The following is a 20,931-nucleotide window of genomic DNA, read 5'->3' on the forward strand; positions in this document are numbered from 1 at the left end:
CTTCAAATACTTTAAAATACTTTAGGGTCATCTGTTAATTAGCTAGTTATTAAGAATGATATCTATCTGCTAAAGTAGATTTTTCTAAAGACACCATGGTATTACTGGTCTGGTTTTAGCTACTTCAGAATAACAAAACAGAATTCTGTTAAAATATTCTATGACAAACTCACAAAATCAGACTTTTTTTTCACAATTTTAGAAGATTTCTATAGATTATAGCATTTATTACATGCTTATTTACACATAAGCTGTTAAAAATGCTTTAAAGTTTTAAAAATGATCTTTTACTTGGAAATCATACAAAATGTATTTCTTAATTGTATCACTCAAGCTTCAGTAAAGCATAGAGGTTGTTTTCTTTATTCATAAAGTTTGGACTTTATTTTTAATGTGATTTCTCTCGTTCCCTTTTTGCATAACACAGAAGTCACTTGTACGGAACATGTAATACAAACAAAATCTGTAGCTTTTTCTTTGTGAGTTTCACAATTCAAACTGTGAAGTCAGCAAAGCTTTGCAGAGACTTTTCTGAGGGTGTTGGATGGAATTTGGGAATCTGCTCCAAGGGGTGGTTTTCACCCCTGACACATGCCTCCATCGGTAGAGTAGTCCAACAGCACGCCTTCCTTCCGGCAGATGGGACGATGGCAAGAGGTCATGTTGTTCTCACTACCGATGCGCCCCCAGTATTGCAGGAACCTGAATGCAAGCACATTTTATCCATCAGAATAATTCATTAGAACAAATACTCTACTCCAATCCTGGATAATTTCTTCCATACAAGTGTTCCTTGCTTTGGGACCAATTTGCTATGTTGCAATAGAAATAACTAACAAAAAATTGACTTACTTTGCACCTCGAAGATCCAAATCTTGTGTAATCGCTTGTCTCACAGTGGATCCCCCAAAATAGAGTGCAGTGTCCTCGGCAAGAATTCCACACTCAGTGCAAGTACTTCCACCTTCTAAGGACATCCATAAGTCAGGTTTGATTTCTTCACTGTCAAAGCGTTCCTTCAGGAAAGTCTGGAAATAAGCCAGATGTGGTTAAAACAACAATTTCAGATAACTATGGAATATTTAAGAAAATACAGAGTGATGTCTTGGACTTAAAAAAAATAGAGCTGATTTCAAATGCTTTTCAAAGATGTTTAAAAAAGGCTATTTCCACAATCTTTTTTCCTGTCATATATTGACAATCATTTAAACTGCTCAAATAATGTTTCATAATTGAAATTTAAAATAATTGTAAAGTTGACTATATCAATTTTTTTTTTGAGACGAAGTCTTGCTCTGTCACTTGGGCTGGAGTACAGTGGCACAATCTCAACTAACTGCAGCCTCTGCCTCCCGGGTTCAAGCAATTCTCATGCCTCAGCCTCCTGAGTAGCTGGGATTACAGGTGTGTGCCACCACACCTGGCTATTTTTTGTATTTTTCATAGAGATGGGGTTTCACCATGTTGGCTAGGCTGGTCTCGAATCCCTGACCTCAAGTGATCTGCCCACCTCCGCCTCCCAGAGTGCTGGAATTACAGGTGTGAGCCACCATGCCTGGCCATATTATAGTAACACTTCTATTTGTAAAAAGTTATTTAAGCATATACCCCCAAATATGTATATTTGTTTATATAGTATATAAAAGTATTATTGTAATGTATTACATTATGAAACATGCCAAAAGGAATTTGAAAGCAATAAGATAAAATATAAACATGCAATCCAGCACTTTCCCCCCGACATTCCCCAATGGATTGTCCTGGTGTGTGTGCCCTCACTTTGGAGACTGCTTCAGGCAGCCAGGATCCTTCAGCCTCTAGCACAGAATGAACCTTGAAGGTCTACATGGTTAGGCAGGGACACTTGAAACCAAATCTCTCTATGTAAGTCAAAAGAAAGTAAACCTTAGAAGGCAGTTTGAAAGATGTTTCACCTGTTTATCAGGCCAAGTTGCAGGGTGATAAGTACTCAAAATCTAGAATACAATATTTTCCCCTGAGTCTCCAGTTTATCCTTTTAACTAAGAATGATTGACAACCAGAAAATCTATTTTTCAGAGAGTGTACAAAGTATAAAGGTTCTTGGCTACATTTTTTTGTAAAATTTGCTTATCTCCTCATAGTCAAGGTCTTAATTTCCCTATTCATTCTGTCTACAGTACTTTCATTTTATCCATAATGCAGATTTGTATTAGGTAGAGACACATTTCTTGTTTAAAATGATGAAAAGATATCATAAAGCCAATTTGTTCTAGTTGCAATGCAATAACTGTATACAGAAAAACCTATATTTTTTCATTTAAGGAGAGTTCTATCTTACTGTGTAGTTAAAATGATTTAAACAGTTTCTTTTTCTCAAACTTAGAAGATAATCAATTCTGTAGTTAAAGACATACAGTCAAATGTCAGTCTGCCTTAGTCTCACTAATGGATAGCAAATGAATACGTTTTATAATTGAAAGCTTGTAAGAAGACAAGTGTTAGAAGAAGAAATGCATGGTTAACCACGTAAACTTTCATTAGAAGATTTTAATCAGGGTTTATAATTTATAGATTTGTACAATTTCTTATCCAACTGAGGAATACTAATAAAATTTGAGTGCTCATGAAAGAAATTAGATTTTCAAAAGTTTATTAATTACCTGTGGTATATAAAGCTTTGTTTTTCATGTGGTAACCTCATTTGTTAATAATGTACTTACATCTTCAGACACAAATGAGCATTGTTCCAATTTTATTTTAAAAATGTTCAATTCCATAGTTGAAGTATTAGAACAAACACAAATGACAGAACAGGTTTGGTTTACATTGTTGCCTCTCATATGTTGGATTTCAATCACTAGGAATTTTGCTTTTTTTAGCCTAGTCATTTTTCTGTTATTGTAATGACAAATGCACTATGTTTATTCACAGAAATAGAGTGCATATATGGCAACTGTGTTGGGGAACTGTATTTGCTTTGCATATTAAATAATGATGTAATAGCTAAAGCTTTCAAAAGTGACCTCTCCATTCTTAATACACAACCCCATTTCAGCAGTCAACGAATCAGAACACAGAATTTTCTAAACAAAAATTCAGGTACTGTTTAGGCCTTTTTGAAAATTTGGTCTTTTGTGATAATGTATATTATTTGCTTTATTTCATAACAATAACAATAATATCTTCCTTCAAATAGTACATCAATTGAAAAAGTGAAGTAAAAAAGGCTTAATATTGACTTTAAAAATAGTCTGCTTAAGAAAAAAAAAAGAAACCCAGAGTGTTTATCATTTGTAATCCATATAGTCTGGCTCATTTTATGAACTGGATAAACTGTACTAGAACTTGATCCTAATATTCTTGTACTTAGGAAACGTAAGACATTTTTAAAGTTTCTATTCAAAGGATTTTCTTTCCTGGGGGACCCAAAGGACATTGTTATAGATTATGTCTCATACATAAGTTGGTTCCTAGGCATGGCCCATGATGTGAGTAATGCTTCTTGTCCAGGGCTTTACCCTTACCTTCAGAGTGTGGGTCAAGTAGCAGTTTGGCCCTGAGTATCCCGGATCACAGATGCACTGTTCCCTTAAGCAATCTCCATGGCCCCTGCAGTTGTCCAAGCATCCAGGGCCCAGGTAGAAATTATCGATTGCCCACTGCATGTCTGAGTACTTCTGATAGAACCTAAACCTTACCGGACTATTGACAATGCAAAAGCAAAGGAGTGAAAAACAAAAGTTAACTGTATTTAGGTCCATTGTCCTGCATGTGTATTCAGTACTCAAGAGAAAAAACATTTAAGATACTCTTACTAGATGAAATAGGTTAATAAAAAATGTTTTCTGACCACTCTTATCTTTCTAGTAATGGAACTTTCAAGCTGGTTTTATTGAAATTTCAGAATATCTGAGCACACTTGCACAACAAAATTAAATCAGTGGAATCTCTGTGTCAAGAAATAAATAGAAATATTTAAATACACAAATCTGTAACTTTCATAAATCAGGTTTCTTCTGAATTGGAGTTCCGTGGTCATGATGCAATTTAGATTCACTAATTGCATTTCTGAAATTGTAGAGAAGGTGAGTGATGCCTTTGGCAAGAGCCTTGTCAGCATACACACAGCCCTCAGGCGGTTGGGAGGCAGCATTTTCTGAATTCCCTGAAGACAATCAATATTCTCAGAGTAACTATGCTAATTAGAAAACAATTTTGAAAGGGTTATATTAAAGGACATTTTCTTTGAGATTTTAATTTCATCTTTGTTCTTCTCTGTCTTCTGGGGGAAAAAACAAGCCTCATAATTATCCTTATATTAAAATATGCCATACTATTTTGGTTTAAAGAATCCAAAGTACATGAAGGAACTTTCTGGGGTGATATAAATGTTCTGTATCTTGTTTTATGTGGTGGTTACATGGGTTACACAACTAAAAACTCATTGATCTGAACAATTAAGATGTATGTATTTTACTGAATGTAAATTATACCTCATTATTACAAAAACAGAATGGGAGGAGAAAATGAGTCTGTGATAGACATCATGGTGGGTCCCCAGCATCCATTTCACCCCAGATAATCCATGAAATAATCATTTCCTAACTAAACTATTGAGTGGCTAATTGGTACCAGTGGGATGCAAGGTGGCGCTTGTTCTGGCTGTCTTGGAACAAAAGCAACTATCTTTCTTTCTCACTGGACGTAAGTACGGAAGCATCCTGCCCCAGTTCTCTGGCTGCCATCTCATGTTCAATAGCAAAACCAGCCTGAGAGAGCTGAGTATGCCGCCAGTGCCGTGGACAGCAGATATTCTCTTAAGAGAATAAGGAAGAACGCTGTCCCTGAAGACACCGTTCAACTTACAAATCAACCAGCCCTAGAGTTCACTTATCTTTGGATTCGTTCATTATAGATATAACAAATTTCGAGCTGGTTTGAATTGGGTTTTCTGTTCCTTGCAGCTGAAAGCATCCTGATTTAATTCCTTAGTATGTTAATTGAATATTAGTATGTTAATTGAATAAGCTCTTTAGATACATTCCAGAAAACCCTGAGTGGTAATAATAATATCTATGGGACACTGGGAACTGTGCGTAAGCACTTTATTCAAAGACTCTTTATGTTTCACAAGATTCGTTTAGTCAGACTATCTGATTAATACAGTCTAGGTGCACCTGTTATTTTCTTTTGTGTATCTTTACTTTTAGAGTAGAAGAGAAATCTTTTGGAATTGCCTTAAATTAATATATCCACAGACTTTGCAGAGCAAGGTTTAATCACCTCTGCTCATCACTGGTCCAGGCTAATTACCTCTCACTGCAGGATCAGAATACAATGCTTTGATAAGAGAAAAATGGATCCTATAAGTCACACTGGTAGAAATAGCATGATGAGTTAGGATTTGCTCCTGGCTCTGTCTATCATGGATTGATAAGGCAATAATGTGGAAAGTATATAGTGCACAGAGGTCCACAGTCTACAAGGTTGAGAAGGTAGGGTACACCTTTTCATCTGGCTCCAAGGCCATCACTATTGCTCTGTTCCCATTTTAAGATACTGAGGTTTAGAAAATGAGAGTCTGCGAAAGCCCATATTGCCAAGTCTGAGGATTACAAATTGAGGTCTGAAGTTAGCTCGTCATGGAAGTTATGATGAAAGTAACCAATTAGAGAACCTTTAGAGTTAGGGAGAAAGAAAGCACTTTACCCACAAATACACATAATTTCAGGCATGACAACAGTGTACCTAATGGTGTACCTTCTGGATGCTTGGAACCAGGCTTTGTTGTAGTTTTCTACTTACTTTCCCACTAAGCTTTCAGGAAGTGGGTAGGTGATCCTTTTCCACCCTTTAGTTGGAAAGAATACAGATGGCTGAGAAACACTTCCAGAGCATTTTGGGTCAGCAGGCAAGCACTGAGGGACCAGATAATTCCAACTCACACCGAAGTCAGTAGAATACTGCACATGAATTTGATTCTGGGCAATTTTTTCAGACACCTTACATCCAACTGAGATCTAATAAACAGAAAAACAAGATCAAGGTATTAAAACTATATTATATGATTCTTCTCCAAGGACTTGGCAGCAAAAAAGCTGCTGATCACTTGATATACACTGTACCACATCCATCCTGTATTTTCAGATTCATTATTTGTTCTGCTAATGGACAGAGAAAGTCACCATGATTGCCCCAGGTGACAAATTATAGAAAGTGCCAAATATATTGTGTAGGGGGTTTGGAGAGAAACTCAGACCCCGTGCTTCTGCCACGCTGGCTGAATGCCTTGGAAGGCCTGGGCTCACTCCTACAAACTGTTAGTTGTGCTAATGGTCTGGCATTTCTATTTGGCAGAATACTTAACCAAGAGGAATAGCTAACAGCTTTACCAATTTTACTATTTTGTTGTACAGTTTATGACTCTCAATACAACACTTTCAACGACAAGTAAGATGAAATAATAACTGAAGGTAGTTTAACAAGGCACAGCACCCTTCGTTGATGGTGATAGCCATGATGTGACACTGCTGTTAATACAGTGGGATTTAGGTAGACAGAATAAATTGGTTCACATAAAATCTTGGCCTAAATATTAGCCAAAATTGATGTTGACATTAATGCTAATCATGCCTTTGTTTTCTATAATTTTTTTTCTCCAGAAACATCCAAATGTTCTTGTAAAAAAAAAAAAAAAAAAAAAAAAAACTAGAGGCTGGGTGCCATGGCTCACGCCTGTAATCCCAGCACTTTGGGAGGCCGAGACGGGTGGATCAGGAGTTTGAGACCAGCCTGACCAACATGGTGAAACCCTGTCCCTACTAAAAATACAAAAATTAGCTGGGCATGGTGGCGTGCACCTGTAATCCCAGCTACTCAGGAGCCTGAGGCAGGAGAATCGTCTGAACCCGGGAGGCAGAGGTTGCAGTGAACCAAGATTACGCCACTGCACTCTAGCCTGGGCAACAGAGCAAGACTCCATCTCAGAAAAAAAGGTCTTATTTCACCTAAATTTCTAAGTTATAGTTAGTATTAATAGAGAGATGGGTAAGAGGAAAAAAAGTAGAAATAACCATTATAGCTTTAATTTTCTCTTGTTGAAACAAATTGCTTAAGTCATAATGATTTAACTCAGGGAGTTATAATCAGTATCCTACATTTTTATTGTTGATATTTTTCTCTATCAGTATTTCATCCTGAGCAGGAACACATTTACTCTTATAAAAGTTTCAGCTTGAGAGACAGCTGGCAAGATGGCTGAATAGGAACAGCTCCAGTCTGCAGCTCCCAGCAAGATCAATGCAGAAGGTGGGTGATTTCGGCATTTCCAACTGAGGTACCCGGTTCATCTCATTGGGACTGGTTGGACAGTGGGTGCAGCCCATGGAGGGTGAGCTGAAGCAGAGTGTGGCAGAACCACAATGGGTCGGGGGATTTCCCTTTCCTAGCCAAGGGAAGCCGTGAGCGACTGTGCTGGGAGGAACAGTGCACTCTGGCCCAGATACTGCGCTTTTCCCACAGTCTTTGCAATTGGCAGACCAGGACATTCCCTTCAGTGCCTGGCTCAGTGAGTCCCACCCCCACGGAGCCCAGCAAGGTAAGATTCACTGGCTTGAAATTCTTGCTGCCAACACTGCAGTCTGAGGTCGAACTGGGATGCTCGAGCTTGGTTGGGGGAGGGGCGTCTGCCATTACTGAGGCTTGAGTAGGTGGTTTTCCCTTCACTGTGTAAACAGAGCCACCCAGAAGTTTGAAATGGGTGGAGCCCGCCTCAGCTCAGCAAGGCCAACTGCCACTCTAGATTCCTCCTCTCTGAGCAGGGCATCTCTGAAAAAAATGCAGCAGCCCCAGTCAGGGACTTATAGATAAAACTTCCATCTCCCTGGGATAGAGCTCCTGGGGGAAGGGGTGCTGTGGGCACAGCTTCAGCAAACTTAAACGTCCCTGCTTGACAGCTCTGAAGAGAGCAGCGGTTCTCCCAGCACAGCATTTGAGCTCTGATAAGGGACAGACTGCCTCCTCAAGTGAAACCCTGATCCCTGTGTATCCTGATTGGGAGACATCTCCCAGTAGGGGCCGACAGACACCTCATACAGGAGAGCTCCGGCTGGCATCTGGCGGGTGCCCCTCTGGGACGAAGCTTCCAGAGGAAGAAACAGGCAGCAATCTTTGCTGTTCTGTAGCCTCTGTTGGTGATACCTAGGCAAACAGGGTCTGGAGTGGACCTCCAGCAAACTGCAGGAGACCTGCAGCAGAGGGGCCTGACTGCCAGAAGGAAAACAAACAGAAAGGAATAGTATCAATACCAACAAAAAGGAGGTCCACTCATAGACCCCATCCTAAGGTCACCAACATCAAAGACCAAAGGTAGATAAATCCACGAAGATGGGGAGAAACCAGCGCAAAAAGGCTGAAAATTCCAAAAGCCAGAAAATTCCAAAAGCCAGAATGCCTCTTCTCCTCCAAAGGATCACAACTCCTTGCCAGCAAGGGAACAAAACGGGATGGAGAATGAGTTTGGCAAATTGACAGAAGTAGGCTTCAGAAGGTGGGTAATAACAAACTCCTCCAAGCTAAAGGCGCATGTTCTAACCCAATGCAAGGAAGCTATAAGAACCTTGAAAAAATGTTAGAGGGACTGCTAACTAGAATAACGAGTTTAGAGAAGAATATAAATGACCTGATGGAGCTGAAAAACACAGCACGAGAACTTCGTGAAGCATACACAAGTATCAATAGCCGAATCGATCAAGTGGAGGAAAGAATATCAGAGAATGAAGATCAAATCAATGAAATAAAGTGGGAAGACAACATTAGAGAAAAAAGAGTGAAAAGAAACAAAGCCTCCAAGAAATATGGGACTATGTGAAAAGACCAAATCTATGTTTCATCAGTGTATCTGAAAGTGATGGGGAGAATGGAACCAAGTTGGAAAACACTCTTCAGGATATTATCCAGGAGAACTTCCCCAACCTAGCAAGGCAGGCCAACATTCAAATTCAGGAAATACAGAGAACACCACAAAGACACATGATCGTCAGATTCACCAAGGTTGAAATGAAGGAAAAAATGTTAAGGGCAGCAAGAGAGAAAGGTCGGGTTACCCACAAAGGGAAGCCCATCAGACTAACAGCAGATCTCCCTGCAGAAACCCTACAAGCCAGAAGAGAGTGGAGGCCAATATTCAACATTCTTAAAGAAAAGAGTTTTCAATCCAGAATTTCATATCCAGCTAAACTAAGCTTCATAAGCGAAGGATAAATAAAATCCTTTACAGACAAGCAAATGCTGAGAGATTTTTGTCACCACCAGGCCTGCCTTACAAGAGCTCCTGAAGGAAGCACTAAACATGGAAAGGAACAACCAGTACCAGCCACTGCAAAAACATACCAAATTGTAAAGACCATTGATGCTTTGGATAAACTGCATCAACTAATGGGCAAAATAACCAGCTAGCATCATAATGACAGGATCAAATTCACACATAACAATATTAACCTTAAATGTAAATGGGCTAAATGCCCCAATTAAAAGACACAGATTGGCAAACTGGATAAAGAGTCAAGACCCATCTCATGTGCAAAGACATACATAGGCTCAAAATAAAGGGATGGAGGAATATTTATCAAGCAAACGGAAAGCACAAAAAAGCAGGGGTTGCAATCCTAGTTTCTGATAAAACAGACTTTAAACCAACAAAGGTCAAAAGAGACAAAGACTCCTTTACATAATGGTAAAGGAATCAACGCAACAAGAAGAGCTAGCTGTTCTAAATATATATGCACCCAATACAGAGGACCCAGATTCATAAAGCAACTTCTTAGAGACCTACAAAGAGACTTAGACTCCCACACAATAATAATGGGAGATTTTTAACACCCCACTGTCAATATTAGATCAATGAGACAGAAAATTAACAAGGATATCTAGGACTTGGAAGTCACCTCTGGACCAAGCGGATCTAATAGACATCTACAGAACTCTCCACCTCAAATCAACAGAATATACATTCTTCTTAGCACCATATTGCACTTATTCCAAAATTGACCACATAATTGGAAGTAAAGCACTCCTCAGCAAATGCAAAAGAGCGGAAATCATAACAAACTGTCTCTCAGACCACAGTGCAATCAAATTAGAACTCAGGATTAAGAAACTCACTCAAATCCACACAACTACATGGAAATTGAACAATCTGCTCCTGAATGACTACTGGGTACATAACGAAATGAAGGCAGAAATAAAGATGTTCTTTGAAACCAATAAGAACAAAGACACAACATACCAGAATCTCTGGGACACATTTAAAGCAGTGTGTAGAGGGAAATTTATAGCACTAAATGCCCACAAGAGAAAGCAGGAAAGATCTAAAACTGACACCCTAACATCACAATTAAAAGAACTAGAGAAGCAGGAGCAAACACATTCAAAAGCTAGCAGAAGACAAGAAATAACTAAGATCAGAGCAGAACTGAAGGAGATAGAGACACAAAAAACCCTTCAAAATAATCAATGAATCCAGGAGCTGGTTTTTTGAAAAGATCAACAAAAGAGATGGACCACTAGTGAGATGAATAAGGAAGAAAAGAGAGAAGGATCAAATAGACACAATAAAAAATGATAAAGGGGATATCACCACTGATCCCACAGAAATACAAACTACCATCAGAGAATACTATAAACACATCTATGCAAATAAACTAGAAAATCTAGAAGAAATGGATAAATTCCTCGACACATACACCCTCCCAAGACTAAACCAGGAAGAAGTCGATTCCCTGAATAGACCAATAACAAGTTCTGAAATTGAGGCAGTAATTAATAGCCTACTAAACAAAGCCCAGGACCAGGTGGATTCACAGCTGTATTCTACCAGAGGTACAAAGAGAAACTGGTACCGTTCCTTCTAAAACTATTCCAAACAACAGAAAAAGAGGGAATCCCCCCTAACTCATTTTATGAGGCCAGCATCATCCTGCTACCAAAACCTGGCAGAGACACCACAAAAAAAGAAAATTTCAGGCCAATATCCCTTATGAATATTGATGTGAAAATCCTTGATAAAATACTGGCAAACCAAATCCAACCAAGATCAAGTTGGCTTCATCCCTGGGATACAAGGCTGGTTCAGCATACACAAATCAATAAACATAATCCAACACATAAATGACAAAAATGCCATAATTATCTCAATAGATGCAGAAAAGGCCTTCACCAATATTCAATAGCCCTTCATGTTAAAAACTCAATAACTAGGTATTGATGGAACATATCTCAAAATAATAGCTATTTATGACAAATCCACAGCCAATATCATACTGAATGGGCAAAAACTGGAAGCATTCCCTTTGAAAATAGGCACAAGTCAAGGATGCCCTCTTTTAGCTCTCTCTCCTATTCAACACAGTATTGGAAATTCTGGCCAGGGCAATCAGGCAAGAGAAAGAAATAAAGGGTATTCAGTTAGGAAAAGAGGAAGTCAAATTGTCTCTGTTTACAGATGACATGATTGTGTATTTAGAAAACCCCATCTTCAGGGCACAGACAAGCAAAAAGACAGCAGTAACCTCTGCAGACTTAAATGTCCCTGTCTGACAGCTTTGAAGAGAGCAGTGGTTCTCCCAGCACGCAGCTGGAGATCTGAGAATGGGCAGACTGCCTCCTCAAGTGGCTCCCTGACCCCTGACCCCCGAGCAGCCTAACTGGGAGGCACCCCCCAGCAGGGGCACACTGACACCTCACACAGCAGGGTACTCCAACAGACCTGCAGCTGAGGATCCTGTCTGTTAGAAGGAAAACTAACAAACAGAAAGGACATCCACACCAAAAACCCATCTGTACATCACCATCATCAAAGACGAAAAGTAGATAAAAACCACAAAGATGGGGAAAAAACAGAACAGAAAAACTGGAAACTCTAAAAAGCAGAGCGCCTCTCCTCCTCCAAAGGAACGCAGTTCCTCACCAGCAACGGAACAAAGCTGGATGGAGAATGACTTTGACGAGCTGAGAGAAGAAGGCTTCAGACGATCAAATTACTCTGAGCTACGGGAGGACATTCAAACCAAAGGCAAAGAAGTTGAAAACTTTGAAAAAAATTTAGAAGAATGTATAACTAGAATAACCAATACAGAGAAGTGCTTAAAGGAGCTGATGGAGCTGAAAACCAAGGCTCGAGAACTACGTGAAGAATGCAGAAGCCTCAGGAGCTGATGCGATCAACTGGAAGAAAGGGTATCAGTGATGGAAGATGAAATGAATGAAATGAAGCGAGAAGGGAAGTCTAGAGAAAAAAGAATAAAAAGAAATGAGCAAAGCCTCCAAGAAATATGGGACTATGTGAAAAGACCAAATCTACGTCTGATTGGTGTACCTGAAAGTGATGGGGAGAATGGAACCAAGTTGGAAAACACTCTGCAGGATATTATCCAGGAGAACTTCCCCAATCTAGCAAGGCAGGCCAACGTTCAGATTCAGGAAATACAGAGAACGCCACAGAGATACTCCTCGAGAAGAGCAACTCCAAGACACATAATTGTCAGATTCACCAAAGTTGAAATGAAGGAAAAAATGTTAAGGGCAGTCAGAGAGAAAGGTCGGGTTACCCACAAAGGGAAGCCCATCAGACTAACAGCGGATCTCTCGGCAGAAACCCTACAAGCCAGAAGAGAGTGGGGGCCAATATTCAACACTCTTAAAGAAAAGAATTTTCAACCCAGAATTTCATATCCAGCCAAACTAAGCTTCATAAGTGAAGGAGAAATAAAATACTTTACAGACAAGCAAATGCTGACCGATTTTGTCACCACCAGGCCTGCCTTACAAGAGCTCCTGAAGGAAGCACTAAACATGGAAAGGAACAACTGGTACCAGCCACTGCAAAATCATGCCAAAATGTAAAGACCATCCAGACTAGGAAGAAACTGCATCAACTAACGAGCAAAATAACCAGCTAACATCATAATGACAGGATCAAATTCACACATAACAATATTAACTTTAAATGTAAATGGACTAAATGCTCCAATTAAAAGACACAGACTGGCAAATTGGATAAAGAGTCAAGACCCATCAGTGTGCTGTATTCAGGAAACCCATCTCATGTGCAGAGACACACATAGGCTCAAAATAAAAGGATGGAGGAAGATCTACCAAGCAAATGGAAAACAAAAAAAGGCAGAGGTTGCAATCCTAGTCTCTGATAAAACAGACTTTAAACCAACAAAGATCAAAAGAGACAAAGAAGGCCATTACATAATGGTAAAGGGATCAATTTGACAAGAAGAGCTAACTATCCTAAATATATATGCACCCAATACAGGAGCACCCAGATTAATAAAGCAAGTCCTGAGTGACTTACAAAGAGACTTAGACTCCCACACATTAATAATGGGAGACTTTAACACCCCACTGTCAACATTAGACAGATCAACGAGACAGAAAGTCAACAAGGATACCCAGGAATTGAACTCAGCTCTGCACCAAGCGGACCTAATAGACTTCTACAGAACTCTCCACCCCAAATCAACAGAATATACATTTTTTTCAGCACCACACCACACCTATTCCAAAATTGACCACATACTGGGAAGTAAAGCTCTCCTCAGCAAATGTAAAAGAACAGAAATTATAACAAACTATCTCTCAGACCACAGTGCAATCAAACTAGAACTCAGGATTAAGAATCTCACTCAAAACCGCTCAACTACATGGAAACTGAACAATCTGCTCCTGAATGACTACTGGGTACATAACGAAATGAAGGCAGAAATAAAGATGTTCTTTGAAACCAATGAGAACAAAGACACAACATACCAGAATCTCTGGGACACATTCAAAGCAGTGTGTAGAGGGAAATTTATAGCACTAAATGCCCACAAGAGAAAGCAGGAAAGATCCAAAATTGACACCCTAACATCACAATTAAAAGAACTAGAAAAGCAAGAGCAAACACATTCAAAAGCTAGCAGAAGGCAAGAAATAACTAAAATCAGAGCAGAACTGAAGGAAATAGAGACACAAAAAACCCTTCAAAAAATTAATGAATCCAGGAGCTGGTTTTTTGAAAGGATCAACAAAATTGGTAGACCGCTAGCAAGACTAATAAAGAAAAAAAGAGAGAAGAATCAAATAGACGCAATAAAAAATGATAAAGGGGATATCACTACCAATCCCACAGAAATACAAACTACCATCAGGGAATACTACAAACACCTCTACACAAATAAACTAGAAAATCTAGAAGAAATGGATAAATTCCTCCACACATACACTCTCCCAAGACTAAACCAGGAAGAAGTTGAATCTCTGAATAGACCAATAACAGGAGCTGAAATTGTGGCAATAATCAATAGCTTACCAATCAAAAAGAGTCCAGGACCAGATGGATTCACAGCCGAATTCTACCAGAGGTACAAGGAGGAACTGGTACTATTCCTTCTGAAACTATTCCAATCAATAGAAAAAGAGGGAATCCTCCCTAACTCATTTTATGAGGCCAGCATCATCCTGATACCAAAGCCAGGCAGAGACACAACAAAAAAACAGAATTTTAGACCAATATCCTTGATGAACATTGATGCAAAAATCCTCAATAAAATACTGGCAAACCGAATCCAGCAGCACATCAAAAAGCTTATCCACCATGATCAAGTGGGCTTCATCCCTGGGATGCAAGGCTGGTTCAATATACGCAAATCAATAAATGTAATCCAGCATACAAACAGAGCCAAAGACAAAAACCACATGATTATCTCAATAGATGCAGAAAAAGCCTTTGACAAAATTCAACCACCCTTCATGCTAAAAACTCTCAATAAATTAGGTATTGATGGGACGTATTTCAAAATAATAAGAGCTATCTATGACAAACCCACAGCCAATATCATACTGAATGGGCAAAAACTGGAAGCATTCCCTTTGAAAACTGGCACAAGACAGGGATGCCCTCTGTCACCACTCCTATTCAACATAGTGTTGGAAGTTCTGGCCAGGGCAATTAGGCAGGAGAAGGAAATAAAGGGTATTCAATTAGGAAAAGAGGAAGTCAAATTGTCCCTGTTTGCAGACGACATGATTGTATATCTAGAAAACCCCACTGTCTCAGCCCAAAATCTCCTTAAGCTGATAAGCAACTTCAGCAAAGTCTCAGGATACAAAATCAATGTACAAAAATCACAAGCATTCTTATACACCAACAACAGACAAACAGAGAGCCAAATCATGAGTGAACTCCCATTCACAATTGCTTCAAAGAGAATAAAATACCTAGGAATCCAACTTACAAGGGACGTGAAGGACCTCTTCAAGGAGAACTACAAACCACTGCTCAATGAAATAAAAGAGGATACAAGCAAATGGAAGAACATTCCATGCTCATGGGTAGGAAGAATCAATATCGTGAAAATGGCCATACTGCCCAAGGTAATTTACAGATTCAATGCCATCCCCATCAAGCTACCAATGACTTTCTTCACAGAATTGGAAAAAACTACTTTAAAGTTCATGTGGAACCAAAAAAGAGCCCGCATTGCCAAGTCAATCCTAAGCCAAAAGAACAAAGCTGGAGGCATCACACTACCTGACTTCAAACTATACTACAAGGCTACAGTAACCAAAACAGCATGGTACTGGTACCAAAACAGAGATATAGATCAATGGAACAGAACAGAGCCCTCAGAAATAACGCCGCATATCTACAACTATCTGATCTTTGACAAACCTGAGAAAAACAATAAATGGGGAAAGGATTCCCTATTTAATAAATGGTGCTGGGAAAACTGGCTAGCCATATGTAGAAAGCTAAAACTGGATCCGTTCCTTACACCTTATACAAAAATCAATTCAAGATGGATTAAAGACTTAAACGTTAGACCTAAAACCATAAAAACCCTAGAAGAAAACCTAGGCATTACCATTCAGGACATAGGCATGGGCAAGGACTTCATGTCTAAAACACCAAAAGCAATGGCAACAAAAGCCAAAATTGACAAATGGGATCTAATTAAACTAAAGAGCTTCTGCACAGCAAAAGAAACTACCATCAGAGTGAACAGGCAACCTACAGAATGGGAGAAAATTTTTGCAATCTACTGATCTGGCAAAGGGCTAATATCCAGAATCTACAATGAACTCAAACAAATTTACAAGAAAAAAACAAACACCCCCATCAAAAAGTGGGCAAAGGACATGAACAGACACTTCTCAAAAGAAGACATTTATGCAGCCAAAAAAACACATGAAAAAATGCTCATCATCACTGGCCATCAGAGAAATGCAAATCAAAACCACAATGAGTTACCATCTCACACCAGTTAGAATGGCAATCATTAAAAAGTCAGGAAACAACAGGTGCTGGAGAGGATGTGGAGAAATAGGAACACTTTTACACTGTTGGTGGGACTGTAAACTAGTTCAACCATTGTGGAAGTCAGTGTGGCGACTCCTCAGGGATCTAGAACTGGAAATACCATTTGACCCAGCCATCCCATTACTGGGTATATACCCAAAGGACTATAAATCATGCTGCTATAAAGGCACATGCACGCGTATGTTTATTGCGGCATTATTCACAATAACAAAGACTTGGAACCAACCCAAATGTCCAACAATGATAGACTGGATTAAGAAAATGTGGCACATATACACCATGGAATACTATGCAGCCATAAAAAATGATGAGTTCATGTCCTTTGTAGGGACATGGATGAAATTGGAAATCATCATTCTCAGTAAACTATCGCAAGAACAAAAAACCAAACACCGCATATTCTCACTCATAGGTGGGAACTGAACAATGAGATCACATGGACACAGGAAGGGGAATATCACACTCTGGGGACTGTTGTGGGGTGGTGGGAGGGGGGAGGGATAGCATCGGGAGATATACCTAATGCTAAATGATGAGTTAGTGGGTGCAGCGCACCAGCATGGCACATGTATACATATGTAACTAACCTGCACAATGTGAACATGTACCCTAAAACTTAAAAGTATAATAAAAACAAACAAACAAACAAAAAAACAAATAGAAAACCCAGCAAAAAAAAAAAAAAAAAAGAAAAAGAAAACCCCATTGTCTCAGCCCAAAATCTCCTTAAGCTGATAAGCAACTTCAGCAAAGTCTCAGGATACAAAATCAATGTGCAAAAATCACAAGCATTTCTGTACACCAATAACAGACAGAGAGTCAAATCATGAGTGAACTTCCATTCACAATTGCTACAAAGAGAACAAAATACTTACGAATAATACAACTTAAAAAGGATATGAAGGACCTCTTCAAGGAGAGCTACAAACCAGTGCTCAAGGAAATAAGAGAGGATGCAAACAAATGGAGAAACATTCTATGCCCATGGTTAGGAAGAACCAATATCGTGAAAATGGCCATACTGCCCAAAGTAATTTATAGATTCAATGCTATCCCCATCAAGCTACTATTGACTTTCTTCACAGAATTGGAAAAACTACTTTAAATTTCACATGGAACCAGAAAAGAGCCTGCATAGCCAAGACAATCCTAAGCAAAAAGAACAAACCTGGAGGCATCATGCTACCTGACTTACTTCAAAGTATACTATAAGGCAACAGTAACAAAAACAGCATGGTACTGGTACCAAAACAGTTATATAGACCAATAGAACAGAACAGAGGCCTCAGAAATAACACCACACATCTACAACCATCTGATCTTTGACAAACCTGACAAAAACAAGCAATGGGGAAAGCATTCCCTATTTAATAAATGGTGTTGGGAAAACTGGCTAGCCATATGCAAAAAGCTGAATCTGGATTCCTTCCTTACACCTTATTCAAAAATTAACTCAAGATGGATTAAAGATTTAAATGTTAAGACCTAAAACCATAAAAATCCTAAAAGAAAACCCAGGCAATACCATTCAGGACATAAGCATGGGCAAAGACTTAATGACTAAAACACCAAAAGCAATGGCAACAAAAGCCAAAATAGACCAGTAGGATCTAATTAAACTAAAGAGCTCCTGCACAGCAAAAGAAACTATTAGAGTGAATAGGCAACAGAATGGGAGAAAAATTTGCAATCTATCCATCTGACAAAGGGCTAATATCCAGAATCTACAAAGACCTTAAAGAAATTTACAAGAAAAAAAAAAACCATCAAAAAGTGGTCGAAGGATATGAACAGACACTTCTCAAAAGAAGACATTTATGTGGCCAACAAACTTGAAAAAATGCTCATCATCACTGGTCATTAGAGAAATGCAAATCAAAACCACATTGAGATACCATCTCACACCAGTTAGAATGGCGATCATTAAAAAGTCAGGAAACAACAGATGCTAGAGAGGCTGTGGAGAAATAGGAATGCTTTTACACTGTTGGTGGGAGTGTAAAGTAGTGCAACCATTGTGGAAGACAGTGTGGCAATTCCTCAAGGATCTAGAACTAGAAATACCATTGCACCCAGCAATCCCATTACTGGGTATATACCCAAAGGATTATAAATCATTCTACTATAAAGATACATGCACACGTATGTTTACTGTGGCACTGTTCACAATAGCAAAGACTTGGAACCAACCCAAATGCCCATCAATGATAGACTGGATAAAGAAAATGTGGCACATATACACCATGGAATACTATGCAACCATAAAAAAGATGAGTTCATGTCCTTTGCAGGGACATGGATGAAGCTGGAAACCATCATTCTCAGCAAACTATCACAAGGACAGAAAACCAAACACCGCATGTTCTCACTCATAGGTGGGAGTTAAACAATGAGAACACATTGCCACAGGGAGGGGAACATCACACACTGTGGGGCCTGTTGGGGAGTGGGGGAGGGAGAGCATTAGGAGAAATACCTAATGTAGATGACGGTTTGATGGGTGCAGCAAACCACCATGCCACATGTATACCTATGTAACAAACCTGCATGTTCTGCACATGTATCCCAAAACTTAAAGTATAATAAAAAAAAAAATGAAAAAAAGTTTCAACTTGAAATAGTTCAGAAATAAAATACTTTTAATCATTAAGCAACGTATAGTTGAGTTGTGTATTAGTTTAATAGTAAATTTTACTTTTCAAAGTATATACTAAGTCAATGAAATATTAGATCATCTTTGCTCTGATATTTTTGATTTGTTATATTGCTAATGTATGGTTGTTTATACAATCAAGATCATAACATTTCACCTTGAATTGCATAATCCAGCCTTCAGTGGGAGTCAGGTCATGGGTCACTGCATACACCTCCCGTCCATCATGACTGCCACAGAGCATCACACCATCAGGGGAGTCACAGAATCTTTCTACTGTACAATCATCATGGAATAGCCAGTGCTCATTCACTTAAAACAAAAAACAAAATTTTATGACAAATTTGTGACAAAAATACTTGAAGCAAATTTTCACTTTAAGCAAGACATAGAATTATTTTAAGTAGAAACTGCTCATATTATATACACTCTATAGACAAAACACTAATGTAAATACATTGTTTCAGGAACATAAATACTAGGAGGATTGAGATATATGCCCTTTGTCTGATATTAGTACACATGCAACTATAGATATTAGTCTACACATGAAAAAAAGTATATTATACACATTGTAAATGAAAATCCAAAGGAAATAACTAATTTTTTGACAGATATTTAACTTTTTAGGTAGCATATAAAGAAGTAGAGATGATTTTTAATTTAATTTTTAAAATTTTATTTACAGTGTCTTGTTTATTAGGAAAGAATCATGAAGAATCACAATTGCACTGGGCTGGTCATTTTCTTTTTTTTTTTTTAATACCGGATAGGGAATAGAGTTAACTACTTCTACTCAAATTCTGAAAGTATTATCTGGGTAACTAAAAAGCTTGTAATGAATTTTTTATAGCTTTATCAAGATATAATTGATATACAAAAATGACACACATTTAAAACATACATCTTGGCTGGGTATGGTGGCTCATGCCTGTAATCCCAGCACTTTGAAAGGCTGAAGTGGGAGGATTGCTTGAGGCCAGCCTGGGCAACATAGTGAGATCCTGACTGTTAAAAAAAAAAATTAGCTGGAGTGGTGGTGCACGCCCATAGTCTCAGCTACTTAGGAGGCTGCTTGAGTCCAGGAGTTCAGGGCTGCAGTGATTTGTGATTGTGCCACTGCACTCCAGCCTGGGCAGCAGAGTGAGACCCTGTCTCTAAAAAATTTGTTTTAAAAAATTAAATATACATTTGATGACTTTGGAAATATGCACAACCCATGATACTATCACCACAAGCAGGGCACCAAATCGATCCATCACTTCCAAAAATTTCCTTGTATTCTTTTGTGTGTGTGGTTTTTATTTTTTGTTGGAGGGTTGCTGTTTAGAACACCTAACAAGAGACATATCCTCTTAACATATTTTCAGTGCACAATATAATCCTGTCAACCATAGACACTATGTCATACAGCAGATCTCTAGAACTTATTTCTTTTGCATGACAGAAACTTTATAGCTACTGAAAAAGTATTCCTCATTTCCCCTTTCTCCAGATCCTGGCAACCACCCTATTTAATTAGATAAACAAATGTTTTTTGAGTTTAAGAAATGAGTTTATAACAAACTTGTTATAAAGGCTAATTTTAAGTCCTATAATGTGAAGCCATGTTTAATTTGGCCAAAAGTAAAATAAAATCTTATTAAATAGATTATTTAAGAAATTAGGATTCTAAGATAATACTGTTATAAATTTACCTTGGTAATGTTCTTAATATTTGATTATTTAGGTATGGATATTCAAGTATTCTGGATAGATATTTCTTTTAATAAGTCTTGACTCCTAAACCTGATTAACAGTTAACACTTTGAGGAAATGTACTCAGCAAAATACTACTGAAGAAATAGATTTGAAGGTGTCTAAAGAAAACCTAAGTAGTAGGACTATGAATTGATTAATGCAGAGTACATCTTATGTGTTGATCCTC

The 20,931-nt window shown here is 38.5% G+C and overlaps 1 protein-coding gene across 2 annotated transcripts in view; it reads right to left on the reverse strand.

Moving 5' to 3' along the window:
* The window catches only part of RELN (reelin), a 522,571-nt gene that overhangs the window by 25,666 nt on the left and 475,974 nt on the right, over nucleotides 1–20,931 (reverse strand). For both annotated transcript variants that reach the window (XM_003318728.5, XM_054656222.2), the window contains exons 51-55: nucleotides 19,162–19,316; nucleotides 5,788–6,002; nucleotides 3,507–3,684; nucleotides 853–1,028; nucleotides 596–702 (exon numbers count right to left, since the gene is read on the reverse strand). In XM_003318728.5, coding sequence (XP_003318776.2) covers nucleotides 596–702; nucleotides 853–1,028; nucleotides 3,507–3,684; nucleotides 5,788–6,002; nucleotides 19,162–19,316 — 831 coding nt within the window. The remainder of the gene's footprint in view (nucleotides 1–595; nucleotides 703–852; nucleotides 1,029–3,506; nucleotides 3,685–5,787; nucleotides 6,003–19,161; nucleotides 19,317–20,931) is intronic.

This window comes from Pan troglodytes, chromosome 6 (genome assembly GCF_028858775.2).
Source record: "Pan troglodytes isolate AG18354 chromosome 6, NHGRI_mPanTro3-v2.0_pri, whole genome shotgun sequence".
Lineage (NCBI taxonomy): Eukaryota > Metazoa > Chordata > Mammalia > Primates > Hominidae > Pan > Pan troglodytes.